The sequence below is a fragment of the Adiantum capillus-veneris genome, chromosome 30, assembly GCF_014529385.1.
Source record: "Adiantum capillus-veneris isolate H3 chromosome 30, ASM1452938v2, whole genome shotgun sequence".
Taxonomy (NCBI): Eukaryota; Viridiplantae; Streptophyta; class Polypodiopsida; order Polypodiales; family Pteridaceae; genus Adiantum; species Adiantum capillus-veneris.
Window position 1 is genome coordinate 19,559,681 of NC_140960.1, and position 18,103 is coordinate 19,577,783.

At 43.5% G+C, this 18,103-nt stretch overlaps 1 protein-coding gene across 2 annotated transcripts in view; it reads right to left on the bottom strand.

Annotated features, from left to right (window-relative positions):
* Window positions 1-6,564: 6,564 nt before the first annotated feature.
* The window catches only part of LOC147417630 (glucosamine inositolphosphorylceramide transferase 1-like), a 132,371-nt gene continuing 120,832 nt past the window's right edge, over window positions 6,565-18,103 (bottom strand). For both annotated transcript variants that reach the window (XM_086507592.1, XM_086507594.1), the window contains one exon: window positions 6,565-8,538. In XM_086507592.1, the coding sequence (XP_086363718.1) occupies window positions 6,868-8,538 (1,671 nt within the window). In that variant the 3' untranslated portion in view covers window positions 6,565-6,867. The remainder of the gene's footprint in view (window positions 8,539-18,103) is intronic.

The following is an 18,103-nucleotide window of genomic DNA, read 5'->3' on the forward strand; positions in this document are numbered from 1 at the left end:
CACAAGGTCTATGCAGTGGAAAGAACCATCCCCACAAGTAGAACCTAATTAGCCTATGATTGTGATGCAAGTAATAACACCATAGATACCCAAGACTTCGGTTTTATAGAGAAAAATGACATTGAACTTGCTTGAACTTCAACTACAATCCTTCTAAGCAATTAAGGGCTAAGTCCAATAGATTAGAGGCCATGTAGACTCTACCAACCTACTTAAGGTAGCACTAAAAAAAGTTTTAATTTAAACAGGTTCTAACTTAATGGATCGCCCGTTGAAGCCATCTTCAAGTACAACTAATCTTTAAATTGTGTCGTCAAAACCGAGGAATCCCAAATCCCGAGCAGGTTTTCTCGAGCGATAACTAAACCGAGCAAAAATTAGCAATGTACTATTTCAAAAAGTCTAAACTGGTCAAGGCACTTCTACATATTTCAATATTCATTCACATATGTGTTTTTATTTATTTCTTACACTCTATCCAAGCTTAGATAGAGAAGGTGGATATTAAGTGGACATTAAGGTGAAAATAGGAAATGGTAACACGTTGCAAGGGAGACAAAGGATTCATCTAATGAACAATTAGGAACTTCTCCTTAGTATTAATGTGGCTGATATTTCTTGTGTGAGAATGTAGTGACAAAGGGATGAGTGTGTATAATGCAGCTCATAGAAGCAAGACCTGTTTAGAACACAAGGGACAAGCCTACTAGAGTAAGGGTCCTCATAAACTAATTTCAAACCCAAGAAGTCACAAGGTACGGAACTAGGAATTTTCACCATGGGCTTGTTCAAAAAAGCATTATGAGGGTATCCTACATGTTTTCATTGCAATTTCTACCCACTATGCCCCTTGCAAGTTTTTGAGTGATGTCATTTGATTATATTCAATATTTTTTTTCACATTTTTATCCGGTTGATATAGCAAAGACAACAGCTCTTACCAAGTAGGTGGTAGATCTATTTCAATAAGGGCTGGCAAAAGACCCTCCTCCTCGTGTGTCCAAATCCCTACCAAAAGGAGTAGGTAGCTAGGGAGGAACCCACATACATCCATTGCATTCTAAGCTAGGATCCCTTGTCATGTATCGTCATGCCACATTGGGTTTACTTGAAAAAATCCTGGGGATGGAGTCGAACCATCATTCTAGGACTGTGAGGCTAATGCATTAGCATTATGTTACCTAGGTGGGGGGGGACCAAAGCAAAGGCCACCCTGAAGTAATGTTAGTTATCTATATTTATCAAAAGTGAATTTCCTTCAGATACGAATAATATCTAAAAGGCCATCATCAGAGCAAACAGGGCAATAGCTTTTGTTAAGGCAAATCCTGGAGTAACAGAACCGAACAATTGTTTGGCTAATGATAGATTTCACGCCACAGGGCTTGTCAAAGGACTAAATACATTTCGAATACCCACCACTACTCCTTTTTTCATTCTCAGGTTTATCCTTGCTATTCTCTTTTTTGGGAAGCAGGAAGGGGCAAAGCCATGAAATTCCCCCCCAGTGCTTCCTATTCTCTGGGGTCATTATCGCTCCGCCCAGTATCTTGACCGTTCCCTTCATTTTTGGAACTAGTGTCTTCCTCCATATTTGGTCCACTATAGAAGGGGTGGCAACATGTAGTTGAATATTAATTCATGTCCGACTTCGTCCCCTTCTGGTGGAGGTTGTCATTCTTGATTTCATGAATATCCCCTCCAAACTCCTCTTCCCATAGTGGCACCCCTGAAGATGATGGAGGAGGAGGAAAAGATAAATCTTCTATCGCGACGTGGAGCCTTTATTGGCGTTTTGCCGGCCCTGATGACAGGAGGACTCCACTTTTGTCTTGTCTTCCAAATTGTCGGAATTGGAAGAAGAGAAGTAATAAGGGAAACCCCTGTACTTTGTGAATACCCCAAACCCATTTCTTATCCCCTGGGAAGGAATCCCTCGCAATATAGATACATCATTCAATATGAACTTTCAAGTCACTATAAAGTAACATTGTACAAGTAAACCTCAAAACAATAAGGGTGCCTAATTTAGGTAGCCGAGTTCACTGGAAACCCCGACGGCCAATCATGGAAAGGGTTAGGCTTTTTAAAGCTTCAATTGTTATCAACGTCCTCTTCTTCTCTCAAGACTCACTCCTCTTGTGAGCCATTCAAATTTCAATAGTCCATATATTGGAATAGAAGCCCCATAGTGCACACTTTAAGCAAGGCACTATCCATAATAAGATCATGTAAGCAAGGGCACTATCCATAATAAGATCAGGGCTAGAAAAATACATTTTTCCTAACCTAAGAAAATGAGCGCAAACTTGAAGTTCTCTAGGGTTTTTAAGTCAAAATTTGAAGCTTCTGCTATTTACACTAAAACTTGTGTAAATTTCTCCGTTTTTTGCTCAAAATCTAATCGCGAAGACAGCATTGGACTCTGGTTTTTTCCTAGGGAAAATTACCAAAATACCCATCTAATTTGTGGAAATTCCCAAAATACCCTTGTATCTAATTTTGTTGGATTGTTCAAGATTTTCTAATCTTTATTTCTTTTCGACAATTAAGATTTGTTTTTGAGTCCTTATTATGTAATTTGTCGTCGCAAAGAAGGTAATTATGTCTAAAAATAATGAAGCAATTCATCTCCAGAGCCTAGAAAACCAACTCAAATTCTAGTCTTAGCATCTTGTACGATAGACAATCAGTCTTCTTGTAAAAAGCTACAAAAAAAATTATTTTTGGAGAAAATTACTCTCACAACCAGAGGTATTTTGGGAGTTTTGAAAAATATGAAGAGCATTTTGGGAATTTATGACAAAATATTGGGCGTATCTTAGGAATTTTTGAAATTTGAGGGGTATTTTGGTAATTTTTATTTTTTCTAACATTAAAATTTCCAAATTGCTCTCTCTAGCAGTCCACGCCGGTGTGGGCAGCTAGACAGAGGTTTGCTTCTAGTTTTTTTTTTAAAGTGGCAGTCTAGACGTGTCTTTCACACACTAGCTTGTAGCCTTGCAGCGTCGTTATGAGAGATGTTGGCATTCATGCGCTTGTCGCTAAATACAGGCTGGTTCTTTGTATCGCTGCTTTCCCCACCGCACGTGCAGACAATAGTAGCTGATGTTTAAGGTCTAGCATTGGTCGCATGTGCTCGTAAGTCGCGATCGGGTCCTCTCTCTTTCTCTCTCTCTCTTTCTCTCTCTCTCTCTCTCTCTCAAGTCGTATATGACTTGCCTTTGAAAGTTTGAAGTCAGAACACTGAGCATAGAGCGTGAAACTTCCAACACTACAATGGCACACCGAACTATGTCTCTCTCTCTCTCTCTCTCTCTCTCTCTCTCTCTCTCTAGCAGTCCACGCCGGCATGGAGTGCTAGAGAGAGTTTTGATTCTAGAAGCTTGCTTGAAAGATGAGGAGGCTGCGTTGTGCAGATCGTAGTCTTAGATCGATCGATCTCTCTCTCTCTCTCTCTCTCTCTCTCTCTCTCTCTCTCTCTCAGCTACTGGCATTCCCTCTAGTAGTTGCTACATACGTACAAAACTTGTGATGCCAACTTGACAAATAATGGGAATCGTTCATGGATCACCAAAATCTGGAACCAGAGGAAGGCTCGACGGACAAGAGAGCAGAAGCTGTTCCATTAAAGATCATTTGCAGGTATGGACCGACAGCTGGCAGTAGCCATCTCCGTTTCTGAACGTCCTGCTGAGTGATTGGGTCTCCCGGTGAGACTGGGTCACATTCACATACAGTCCCAAACATGCCCTCCCGGTGGCTCTATCGCATCTACGCTAGCTGACGATCAGTAAGTATGTGCGCTCTCTAATATGTCTCTCATTTATCATTCTCCCTCTAGGAGTCCACGCCGCTGTGGACAGCTAGGGACAGATTCGATTTAGAAAAAAAGTGTGAATTTGTAAAAGGAGACGATCTCCCTCTTGGGATAGTTTCCTACGACGTTAAAACTCTTTTCTTCCTCTTCTTCTTCCCCTCTCTCTCTCTCTCTCTCTCTCTCTCTCTCTCTCTCTAGGAGTCCACACTGCTCTGAATAGTTAGAGAGTGTTTCGATTTAGAAAAGTGTGAAAGGAAATTAGCAAATATCTCCATGTCTAAAAATACATTTTTAATTTTTCTCTAACTGATGAGAAAAAGGAAAACTTGAAAGTTCTTTTCTAACATTGGATCTCTCTCTCTCTCTCTCTCTCTCTCTCTCTCTCTCTCTATATATATATATATATATATATATATATATATATTAGTCCACGTCGGCGTGGACTGCTATAGAGAGATTTGACTTAGAACTTTTTTTTGAAAGGGGACTAGTAGATCTCTCTCTATCTACCTACTACCAGTCCACGCCGGCGTGGATAGATAGAGAGAGATTTGATTTAGGATTTGCCTTGAAAGGAGTCTAGGATGTCTTTCTCTCTCTTTCTAGAAGCCCATGCCAATGTGGATTGCTAGAGAGAGATTTGATTTAGAAAAAAATATTATGAATGGCCAATTGGAAACAGTCCTTTGTTTTAGAGTTTTTTCTTCAAGAGACCGAACACTTCCTGAGTATGCCTTTTTGAGGCTGGGTTCAGAACACCTAGCAGTAGAGAGCAAGGGTCCAGGCTGGAGCAAAATGTTTGGTCGACAGAGAAAAACACCTCTTTTGGACCCACAAGAACTTGGGCGGCACCCTCCCTCTCAGAAATGAGAACCTATCAAGTACTTTGTAGCGGAAAAAGTGGAGAATGCAGTTCAAATCTCTCTCTTGCAACAAAACGTGCTTGCAACTTTACACTATGCTAATTTTATCGACTGATTCATTTGCTTCTATTCTTAATCGAATTGCTGCCTCCATCGCTTGTGAACAAGAAGCCTACTCCTCTATAAAAGACCTTATCTATTAATGTTTTACTAATAAAATACACCCTTTTTCAACTCGATTTATATATTTTTTTCCTAAAACCATCTTATAGTCCCTTCTGGAGTTAGATGAAAGCTCTCAATTTTCTATCAAGCTCATCTTAACCCAGCCAAAGGCTTGGTTTGACAATGGGATGGCGGAAAGGATGTGTTGTTTGCAATGCTTTCACAAAAAAAAAACTTGTCCCCTTTTGGGCCGAACAATTTTTGGTCGATATCCCCCCCCCCCCCCCCCCCCCCCCCCAAACCCTCACAAAGCAAGAAGATAGTAACCATGTAGTGTGCCAAATGGGCTCCAAAGGCATTCTTGTTGTCACCATAGACCATTGCATTTTTTTTGAGATTTTTTCGTCTAGGTCAGTTGCCACTTCCGCCTTAACTTGACATTGCAAGGGAGAGATGGAGAGCCAAACACCTCCCTCTTCCATCACAATGTCTAAATCAACTTTAATTCCCAAATCTTCCAGTTTTAATGACAAAGCTGGCAAACTCTCTCTTCCTTCCTGATCCTCTCAAAACTTGGATTGATTGTCGATGTAGAACCCTTGTCGCGGCAATAGACAAGTTGCTATTGTGTAGCAAGATTTTATCCTCTCTCATGTGAAACCTACCTTTCTCTTGAAGTGATGAAGCCTTATGGTCTTTCTTGTGTCTCCTCCATTCCTATCATTCTCTCTCTACTCCCCTATCTCCAGTAGTGTATACCAATGCTAAAGAATGTGTATTACTTGGGTAATTGCCCTAGGTATTGATCCCGCTCGTTTTTTGGTTTGCTCGGAAGTTTTTGCTCGGTGTTTGGTAAGACTCATCAAAACCAATCAAATGTACAATCATTAAGAGCTTGAGCTGTAGATGAGTATGAGCAAATGCTTGGAATAAGTGGGCATGAAGATAAATATGCCGAAAAAATTGAATAAGGAAATACCAAACAACTATTTCAACCCAATCCCACTATTGACTCTGCCCTCGTGAAGATGATGATGGTAATATTACAAGGCCAACAAGCTTGCATGACATACTGGAGTGATGAAGAGTAGCCTTCCCTGCTTCTGAAAGAGTCAACTACGGAGTTAATGGTTTTCAGACGGCCAAGATAAGTCAAAAAGTGTTAAGAGCTAAGCAAACAATATATCAGAGCTTCTCATAATTAGAGTACAAGTACGCTTACACATGACATAACACATGGTCAAAGCTGCTTCTAATTATCCAGTAAAAAAGTCGGAAGTATCAAGCCACTTAAACTTTGCCTATTACTTAACATAATGAAATGGGAATTAAAAGGGGCAGGATAAGGGTTGAAGATTGTAATTACGAAGTATTCCTAAAGTTAAAATCTCTATGACAGACAGTTAAACATTACATTCACTTCATTCCATCCTTCGTAAATATCGAGGCGATGCATCATATGCATGACACCTACTTTTCACCTCCTAATATAAAAGTTCCCGTGCACCAGGTTCAAAGAGCAGACATTCAGGAAGAATGGACACGTACATGAGCACAAACCTTCAACATTCTGCTTTTTTGTGAAGCCATCTCAGCAGATTGGAATTCCACTACTTTCCAAAGAGAATCCTCTTCAATTAGTCTTGATATAAGTTTTGGCATTTCTATACATTGGAACTGTGAGAATTCTTACAACAGTGTATTATGCATAAACAATTGGGTACCTTAAGAGAAAAAGCAAACTTCAATTCTTACTCCAGCCCATCAAACTTGCTTCCACGGCTGGCAAGCTGGCTAGCGTACAGAGACTTTCAAATGTAAGGAGACAACAAAAATGCACACAGGCATTTACCTCTTGTTGAAAACATGTCAGAGTTAAGTAATATTTTGTCAATATACAACTATCTAAGCATTCAAAACATCCGTAATGGTACCAGGGCGCAATTCAGTAGATTGTTAGCCTCGAATGAAAGAATTGAAGGCTGTAGACTGGTTCTGTATCACAACACTTAAGCCGCGTTACAAGTCCCAGCCATCATGCCGGGTACCAAACTCCCATTTGCTAAGGGGTAAGCTGCCAAAAAGCTGTGAAAACCGAAATAGACAGTTGGTTCTCTTTGAGTAGTGGACAGCTGTGTCTCTACTTATGGCCGAGCTTGAAAACTTAGAGGTGTCGATAGCCCATGTCGGGTGTATATACTCCACTGTTCTTGCTCTTGTACTATTGGCCAGAATGAAATTCAAAAGTATATCCTCACAATTGAAAAGCTCATCCACAAGGGCTCTCCCTTGCTCTGCCTCTGAGCTCCAGTACTTGGAAAACGCACTTTCAGCATCAACAAACGCAGCGCCAGTCAAGATCATATTGTACTCCCTTCTGTTTCGAGCATATTTCTCATTCCTATACTTCAGTGGGCTTCCATCAATGAGTCGAGGGTAGAAGCCCACAATCCGCTCAGGGTGTTCCCTCCATGCTTTGAAGCCCCTCTCCACATCATCACAGGTCATCATTATATCATCGTCTAGCTCTAAAACTGCCCGTGTTTTGATGTACGGGTCAGGTTTGAAGCGATTGTTTAGACTGTTCTCTTCCTCAACCCGAATTCGAACAGGCACGGCAGAATCGAAGTCCGTAAGAGGATTTGGTGGAACACCTTTGTTCCACACAACAACTATATCTCTGACGGAAGCACAACGAGAGTAATGCTTGATGTACATCTTTAGGTTCCACAGTCGGGCATCATAGGTCATTGTTAATAAGGTGAACTGTGAAAATTGGCCATTAACTGCATAAGGCTCTTCGGCTCCACTTCCCCCAAAGAAGCACTTGATTCCTATGCACACACATATCACACTCACAATGAAGCAGGAAAATAGAAGTGATGAAGCTGCACACGAGCTAAGCCGTAACCGGCTCAATCCTGTCAGGCTACCCCTATTAAACCTTGAAAAGGCTCTATGCAACCTGGATTCCATCTGTGGTCTTGTCCATACTGAGGGGAGATCAACCTTCTTGCTGATGCTGCTCAAAGGAGGGACACACTGAACAACCCCAAGAGCACCACCAAGAAAAAGCACCAGGAAGATAAGCAGACCAAATGCTACAGAACCATAAAAGTATCGATAATATAGGTGACCTGAGTGAATTCTGTCACCATCCATCATTGCAATCCATTCACCTGAAGGCAGCTTCTGTGCATCAAAATGATGGTAGCGATTACCGTTCCATGAATTCGGGCCCCTCTTTGACTCTTCAATGAAAAAGGGTACTTCAACCTCTTCAAACTTATCTGTAGTGAGAGCTTCTACATGAAAAATCCTAACCTTTTGCCCATATGTTTTTTCACAAGCTTGACCAACACGATAAAGGTTGCCATCATGCAAAAAAGGTCGGCCCCCATTCCGGGCACCATTCATTCTATCTCCATTATAAACTGGATTTCTTTTGTGTGCTTGCCAGGGACCCAAGGGTGAATCTGCATAATAAATTTCAAGCTCTCCATTCTTATGAGCACCGAAAAATTGAAAATTGGATGCAAAAATCCAGAATTTTCCTGTGTATTCCACCAATGATGCATCAATGAGCGGCTTGTCGATAAGTACTCTGTCCAGCGTCCATTGCAAAGGAAATCTAAGTGCTCGATAGAGTCGCAAATCTCCTTTTCGACTCCCTTCTGGCATCATATAAATCTGATGCACAGAAGACATAAAAATTTGAATTAGAATGTAAAGAATAAAGAGAACATCAAAAATCTAAACTTCATACAAACAATGTGTTATGCTGTGTTCAAAGCCCAAGGCAACAAAATGTGCTTTCTTTACAAAACTCTTTTTAGAAAAACAGCAAGAAAAAGTTACTACTTCAGATCATAGTTTTTCTGCCTTCACAGTTCGATGTAGTGAGTGGATAACTAAAGGCACTGTCTTGCCTTCTCATTATAGGGTACTGTTGCTGCATCAAACAGTCAGTGGACCCAAAGACGGGCATTCAAAGCGCTCTCTCATGTCTGCAAAGTACGTCTCTGCATAGAGGCAACTGTCTAATATGCCTGGCTGGAGGCAACAACACATGAGGCAGAATAGAATTACATATCCTGAAACCAAAATGTGGGTCAGAGTGACACTGAAACTGAAAACAGATGGATCCTGGAGCATGGACTCTATGCACAGTGCGACGCCTCACTATGTGCTAAGAGTAAAGTGATGGTGACTACTCTACAAATAAGTAAATTGAGGAGACCTAGTGGCTCTCCTTTCGGGAAAACCAGAGAAGAGCTTCAAGAAAAGTTTTTTGAAGAGCAACTAAAAACAAGCAATCTCTATCTATCTATCTATCTATCTATCTATCCGTCTATCTGTCTACCTACCTACCTACCTATCTACCTACCTACCTACCTACCTACCTAATCCTCCCTATCCTTCTTATCCTATCTATCTATCTATCTATCTATTCCTTCTTATCCTCCCTATCCATCTTATCCTATCTATCTATCTCTCGATCGATCTTATCCATCTTATCCTATCTATCTATCTATCTATCGATCTTATCCATCCATCCATCCATCCATCCATCTATCTATCTATGGGACCACACTCAAAGTTGCTACCTGGAATTGTAATGGATCTATGCGTTGATGTGGGTGCTTTTGAGGAGAGTTTTACTAGGAGAGACATCATCTTCTACTCTGAGACACTCAGGCCCCTGGGCAGTCTATGCCTCACATTGGTGGATACAAATGGGGGACAGTTTGTAGACAGGAGACACGATCAGAGCACAGAGGGCGGGGCTCAAGAGGAGTGGCAGTGTTATTCAAGGAAGAATTGCAGCCATTGATGCATATAGCTCGTAGAGATGCGCAAGCTAGGTACATGTGGGTGAGATTGAGAGCAGAGACTGGTAGATATCTTTACATTGCCATTTGCTACTTTCCCCCGAGTACGTCAGTATATGCACCACCCAGAGGACAATCCCCCTTCTCTATTTTGGATGATGACATATGGGAATTCTCTAAAGATGGCGACATTATCATTCTAGGGGACTTCAATGATAGGACTGCCCATCATCAAACGGTATTTTATGATACTTCAGAGGAGATGCTAAGAGAGTTGGATACTGTTGAGACGGGTCTATCCAGATATCACAGGATGGGGAGCATACTGAGTATGGACGGCACTTGAGAGACATGGGGACTCCACATGGATCGGCCATCTTGAATGGCCTACAGAGATTTCCCGATGCGAGAGGCTTCACATGCTTTCCACACAGACATGGAGCCAACACGGTAGATTAGGTCATGGCATAGCCGAGCCTCATATCTAGTATACAGGATCTCACAGTTGGGCCTAGACCTGTTGGGGTGGTAGTGGATCATGCTATTGTGTCGCTGACCATCTCTTTCCAATTCAATGTAGCACACACTCCACGGGTAGCAGCCCCTACTCGCTACACCTTCACGCAGAGACGGATTATGTATACATAGACGGGATTTACAGACGCCTATCCATTGAGGATCCGGGGCGACCTCTGGAGGAGCTTACTACCATAGTGACACAGACATTACATGATGCAGCAGCAGAGGCATACCCACACACACAGCCCGAGCAGAGACGTCATTCTGGGAGCATGCCTCAGAACAGCTGGTATGATGAGGAATGCCGTTAGACTAGAGCTAGACTTCAGAGGGAAGTGCTTTTGGGGGACATCACACACAGACAGTCACAGATTGACTTCCGACGCCTGGTGCGGCGGAAGAAGAGGGCATTTTTTGGCTTGACTAGAGCAGGATCTATACCAGCTATTCTTGAGTCAGGACTCGCGTGAGGCATGGAGGCTCTTTCATGAGCAGTCTCCCCCCCCCCCCCCCCCCCCCCCCCCCCCCCCCCCCCCCCACCCCCCCCCCCCCATCTTTGTACACAGTTTCTGGACAGCAGCCCCTTCCAGACCCCCCCCAATCCATGCCCACACACATGTGCCTTTTTCACCGCTGAGATGGTGAAGAAGGCCATTGACACGATGAGGATTGGGAGAGCATATGATCATGATGGCTTAGTGGCTGAGCATTTCATGTATGCCAGAGATCTACTAGCAGAGCTTCTAGCAGTTATGTTTAACCGTGCCATGTGTGAGGGCTTGCCTGATACTTGGAGCCTGTCTATGACCGTACCTATCTTCAAGTCAGGAGACCCTAGGGCCTATGGAGCCTGGAAATTATCGCACTATCATGATTGGACACGCATTGGCACGGCTGTACGCATCCATTCTTGAGCAACAGCTGAGTAGATGGGCAGAGAAGGAGGGAATGCGTGCTATTGGGCAGGCAGGGTTCAGGAGAGGTTTTTCTACTCTTGACCATATTTTGACACTAAGGGCCATCATCGAGGAAGGCAGATCCCATGGGAGACGGATCTATTGTAGCTTTGTGGACTTCCGCAAAGCATTTGACACAGTACCCAGAGCTAGATTGATGTGCAGATTACATGAGATGGGAGTACCCACAAAGCTCATTTGGGGGATCATGGCACTGCAGATAAGTAGTAGGGCATGTACGCACCTCAGAGGGTCTATCTACACCGGTTCACTCCACTATTGGAGTGAAGCGGGGATACCTGCTCTCTCCTACTCTATTTGGTATGTATGTGGATGAGGTTTCTGACTACATTGAGAGAGATGGTGATAGAGGTGCACCGTTGGAAGGGACATGGATCCCGCTATTGTTATATGCTGATGATATTGTGTTGATCTCCGAGTCTCCGGGGGGATGCAACGTCACTTGGATGTTTTGCATAGTTTTGCCCATGAGAGTGGCTTGTCTGTCAACCTTAGTAAAACCAAGGTCATGGTATTTAATACCACCCCACAGTGGATCAGGAGGTCAGCGCCCACATTCACATATAGCCAGGAGATAGTGGAATATACAGATGCTTACACTTACCTTGGAGTGGTTTTAAGTGGACCAGCATTTTCTTTGAGGAGAGCAGCAGAAACTAGATTGACCAGAGCCCATTCGCATTGGGGAAACTGGAGAGGATGTGTTCACAGGTTCAGTTTCAGGAGCCTTGGACGAAGCTCTGGCTCTTTGACACTTTGGTGGCTTCTGTATTGCTCTATGGAGCTGAGATATGGGGGCCTTCATTGGATCATCACGGGAGAACAAGTCGTAGCTGCCCCCCCACTAGTAGTTGAGGTGCTCACCAGATCTGTTTCCTTCCTACATCGCTTGTGGGAACTTCCCAGAGACGGATACGCCCACCTTGCACTTAAGTCCTCTCGATAGTTAGCCAGGCAGGGAGACACAGCATGTTGGTATGGGGAGATGACGTCATGGTTCCAGGCACATGGATTCAATATAGACAGATTGCCCCCCTTCCAGTACTCATTGGATGCACCCTCTCTGACTCTTACACAGTCCGAGACCACCAGGCTCATCCGCCAGGACCTGATTCAACTAGACACCAGGAGGACATGGGTACAGCCAGCACAGGAGCTGGGCACGAAGATGGCTTTCTACACAGAGCATCTTCTCCAACTTACAGCGGACGGTTCTGTGACGAGGCCCAGATACATGGACACCCACCTGTCTCATGGGATACGGTGTGCCATTGGCCAGATACGCACAACCTCACACCAGCTGCGGATCGAGACTGGGAGATACAGCGGAGTGCCAACAGAGGCCAGGACATGCACCCTGTGTGACATGGAGCCTGAGACAGATTTACACTACACATGCCACTGCCCCGTCTACTACGAGATACGAGGCCGCTTCCACTGCTTGTTCAGAGAGGGCTTTGGACCACTCTTCAGAGTCGTGAGGTATGAGGATCAGAGATGCCTAGGTTTGTTTCTGCTCGAGTTGCACAGACACAGAGAGAGCCTGATGAGAGGAGAGGCTAGCCAGTCTCAGAGACACATCACAGACTTCTTTCGAGTAGACACTCGACACCAAGAGGAGCTACTACCACAGCAGATCTTGTCGCCTCACACCAGAGGCACATTGATCGATCGAGCGACTGAGCTGGGGAGATCCAGACGCCCACGACTACGGAGGGCTACACAGCATCGACAGAGGCTACATCAGAGGATTCGGATCACTTTGGCCCGACATGCACGACGCCCGGTCAGACTACTGTCCATGGAGGAGATTGATGAGATCCGCCAACGACCGATGCTGGATTTCTTGTGACATGATTTAGCTATCCCAGCTAGCTACTTAGTTCACACCTACCAATTTAGGATCCCATAGTACTTTTATTTTATCATTTTGTCATTTCATTTTGTTACTCGGACTTTGTATCAGATTCACCACATTGTAACGCTTCGGTCTCATAGGTCATTTTGGCCTTTGAAGACGTTAATATAACATTTCATTTCATTTCCTCTCTCTCTCTCTCTCTCTCTCTCTCTCTCTCTCTCTCTCTCTCTCTCTCTCTCTCTCTCTCTCTCTCTCTCTCTCTCTCTCTCTCTCTCTCTCTCTCTCTCTCTCTCTCTCTCTCTAAATTCTTTTAATTCAAAGCTAAAATTTTGCATCCAAAGACACAACTTTTGTAATGTACGTGATCGCTCTCATGTACGGGGATGATCTAATTATGTGATACCCTGAGGAGACAAGCATTGCCCTTGAGGAATCTTCAATTGATAAGACCGCTCCGTCTAGCACCACGAGAGAATAGAGAGAACCATTTTCTAGAGCACCATCATCATCATCCAAACTTGCATTTAGTTTCCCGTTTCCCAATACTATATCTAGTTTTGCATCCAATAAAGGTGTCAAGATTTGCTACGAATGTAGAAATCCTATAGCCAAGGACTATTGGAGGCCTAAAGCAGGTATTAATTTGTTAGATAATTCCTTTAGGGAATGGCTAAGGATATTACAACCAACACTTACGGAATCTGACTGAGAGAGAGAGAGAGAGAGAGAGAGAGAGAGAGAGAGAGAGAGAGAGATGAAATAAAATGTTATATTAACGTCTTCAAAAGGCCAAAATGACCTATGATACCAATCTATTACAAAATGGTGAATCTAATACCATGTCTAGGTACAAAAGAAGTAGAACAAAGATACTAGACACCTGTGCGCAACACTGTAGCAAGGGTGGGACCCCATATGAATGAGTGAACCAGTCAACCTGCGTGTTTCAAGAAGTGGTTACTCTGTGCAATCGTCACTGGCAAGAAACATGCCGAATGCAAAGGATAAACAAACACCCCCATCCAAGATGGATACACGTACAGGTACAAATACAGGGACAGGTAAAGACACAAGTGCAGGAACCGAGAAATCGGTGCTATGCTCGATGCAAGATATTTGGGGCTTTATCTCATCCTTACAAGAAATGGTGATGAAGCAGGGTGAAGACATCAAAAATCTTGCACTAAAGAACCAAGAATTGGAGCACACAATCCAAATACAGAATCTGAAAATGCAACATCAAGATGAGAAAATTCAGGCCCTGCAAGATGCATTAAACAAACAGGTCTCCAATGTGCAAGACACTCTAGCTACACACGACGAGAAGCTTGCACACATCAGTGATAATGCAACAAGAAATATGACCTCCTGGGCACATGTACTAAGAAGTACTCCAAATGCCATTCCGCAGACACATGAGACGTATGCAAATGTAGATGATACAGAGTATAATGAGCAAGAGAAACGCAGTATGAATATTGTGATCCGAGGCATACCCGAATCTGACAATGAGAAAGTACTCATGTTGAATGCGGAGGTCACGGACCTCCTTGCAAACACATTTGGCATGCATGATGTAGTGGTGTATGGGGCACACACCGTGTGGGTAAGCAGAGGCCTGAGAACAATCGTGCAATTGTATGCACAATGTTGGATGCACGTAAAAAAGCCATTATACTCGAAAATGCTCGCATTTATCTAAGGGACAGCCCAATTTACATCAGTGAAGACAGGACACCCGCGAAACAAAAAGAAAGGAGACAGGCATATGAAGAACGAATGAAAAAGAACACCACCTCCACAGAGGCAACACCACCAGAAGCATGACAGGGGGAAACCCATGGGACCACGAACATACACGTCACAAGTTGGAATTGCCGAGGTTTCCATTGGCACAAAGGGGAAGGATTACAGAGGTTCTACCACAAGCAGACATACTTTTTCTACTTGAAACGTGGGAACAGGACACATGTAGACTGCCAAGTATTCCAGGATATATTACACACTCGGTTTGGTGGCCTGGTACTAAGATGCGCGGGCAAGGGGGTGTTGCTATAATGAAAAAGAACACCACCTCCACAGAGGCAACACCACCAGAAGCATGACAGGGGGAAACCCATGGGACCACGAACATACACGTCACAAGTTGGAATTGCCGAGGTTTCCATTGGCACAAAGGGGAAGGATTACAGAGGTTCTACCACAAGCAGACATACTTTTTCTACTTGAAACGTGGGAACAGGACACATGTAGACTGCCAAGTATTCCAGGATATATTACACACTCGGTTTGGTGGCCTGGTACTAAGATGCGCGGGCAAGGGGGTGTTGCTATAATGTACAAGGAGGAAATGCAAAATCAGGTTAAGATATGCAAGATAGATGAACACAAACGATACATATGGACTGAGATATGTACATCTGGGAGATCGATGTTCATTGCGGGATGCTACATCCCACATCAGGAATCCCCGTTCTATGATTTGCATAATCTCTCCAAGAATGACCCTTTTGCCGACCTATATACAGATATTGCAACCTACACACCACCGGGGGCAGTGATGATACTCGGGGATCTTAATGCTCGCATAGCCAACATACAGGTTCAATTGATTGACTACTCAATCCATCCCGCAAACAGAGATGGCGATCTCGTATTAGATGCAATGTGGGATAGATGCTCATGCGATCACCTCATGAATGAACAAGGTTCAGCTTTGATATCCATGATGAATTCTATGCAGCTTGTAGTCATGAATGGCACCAAGAAATTTGCAAGCTCCGGAACATACACATGCTACACATCAAACCATGGAAGAAGCACTAATGACTATGCGTTAGTTAGCCACAATGCATTGGATTTAATTGGACACTTTAAAATTGGGGCTCGGTCACCGAACTCGGACCATACTCCAATTCATGTATGTCTAGACCTCCCACACATGCCTACACAATGCATCCAAAAGGCGACAAGATGGGCATATCGAATGCAAGCCACAAACAAATTCGATTATGCTACTTTTCTGGACAGCCTATTGAGTAGACAATGCATGTCCCAAAACATTTCAGAAAATTGGGCTACCTTTCGTCAAGCAATAGAAGAGGCAGCAGAGGTCACTATGGGGCGATTTAAAAGAAATCACCAACAAGTGAAAAGTCTCCCTCATAACCCATGGTTTGATGAAGAATGTAAAGCAACCAAACGCAAGTTAAAGTGCTTCAATAAGTCCACGAAGGAGTGGGAAAATGCAGCCAAGGAATACAGGATGCTGAAAAGGAAAAAGATAAGGATGCATGAACTTTTGAAGGAGGAGCAAGAGGTGATCCGATTTAAGAAAGAGCCCAAGAAAGCATGGCGCAACATGAAAGGAAAAAAGGAGGATATAATGGGAAATTTCAGCATGGACGAAATGTATGTATATGCACAAACACTCTATGCTCCCACCGATGCTCAAATAATGATGAATGCTAAAATTCAGGTTGACACTAAGGAACCTATAACTTTTGCAGCGGCTTTGAGAGGTCTGAAAAAACTAGCCACTGGGAAAGCCCCTGACATTTTGCACTTCAACTCCGAAATGTTGAAATGGTCGGGCAATGAAGCCAAAAAAATGGATACACTGCATGATGAATCAAGCTATCCACCAAGGCATGCCTGAAGATTGGCAAGAGAATTGGGTCAACGCTTTGTTTAAAGGAGGAGACCGTAACCTACTCACGAATTACCGCACCATCATGGTGGGCTCTTGCATGGCAAAACTTTTTGGGAGTCTGACAGAAAAAGATATTAGCACATGGGCTGAAAATAGTGGAAAGAGGGCTATCGGTCAAGCAGGTTTTAGAGCAAAACATAGTACCATAGATCACTTGATTACAATCCGGATTATGATGGAAGAGGTGCGACTCAAAGGGGAAACTATGTACTGCTGTTTTGTGGACTTTAAGAAAGCGTTTGATACGGTACCTCATCATGGGTTATGGTCCCGCATGGAGACCATTGGGGTTCCTATACATTTGAGGGTTGCGGTGGCATGCCTATACCATGCGATTCGATGTAAACTGAAAATGCAAACAGGCTTCTCCAAAGAGTTCTTTAGCACAATAGGAGTCAAACAAGGGTGTCCTTTGTCCCCAACATTATTTGGGCTATGCATAGATGAGCTTGAGGACTTTATCTGCCAAACGATGCAAGATAATGGAGATGCACCAAACATAGGTCTCATTACTTTGCTACTCCTCATCTATGCTGATGATGTGGTTCTTTTAGCGCATAGCATGTCTCTCTTGCAAAAACTTTTGGATGCGGTACATACTTTCTGCGAAGCCACAGGACTCTCAGTGAATGTCACAAAAACAAAATGTATGGCAACTTGTACACACAAATCAAAGGATCAGCCCGCCCTTATGTATGATGGGCAAGAGATTCAAGCAGTGGACAGGTTTAAATACTTGGGCATCATTATACCCTCGAATCATAGATGGGGGCAATGTGCAAAAACAAGAATTAAAGCAGGACAAGCAAGGTATTACGAGTTTGAAAACATGTGCAAACAAAGCGTCACTAGAAGGTGGGAAATAAAGTCCATGGCTTTCAATGCGTGTGTGGTCCAAACGCTATTGTATGGGGTAGAGGTATGGGGACCAAGTATTCCGGCCAGCACATGGAATGACATTGAGAAAATTCAGAAAAAGTTCGTATGTAGACATATGGGGATAAACACCACAACACCATACTCAGTGATGCTATTGGAGACTAGACAAAAACCATTGGAAATGCTTGCTTTGCAAAGAATGCATAGATATCTCTTGAAGGTGAAGTTGATGCCTAATAACTGTTTGCCTCACATAGCATGGGAGGCAAGATGTAAGCCGCAAAAGAACCACAAAAGCAAGTTTCTCACCTCTAGCCTTGTTGAGGACATCAGGAAATGGTTCTCTAAATGGAATGTGGGAGCACATGTGGACATGCATGTAGAGGAAGGTACCGAGCATGAGCACGAGCTGAATTTTGAACTACAATTACTTGAGGCCCTCCACAGCAAATGGAAGAATGCAATGCACAGGTCC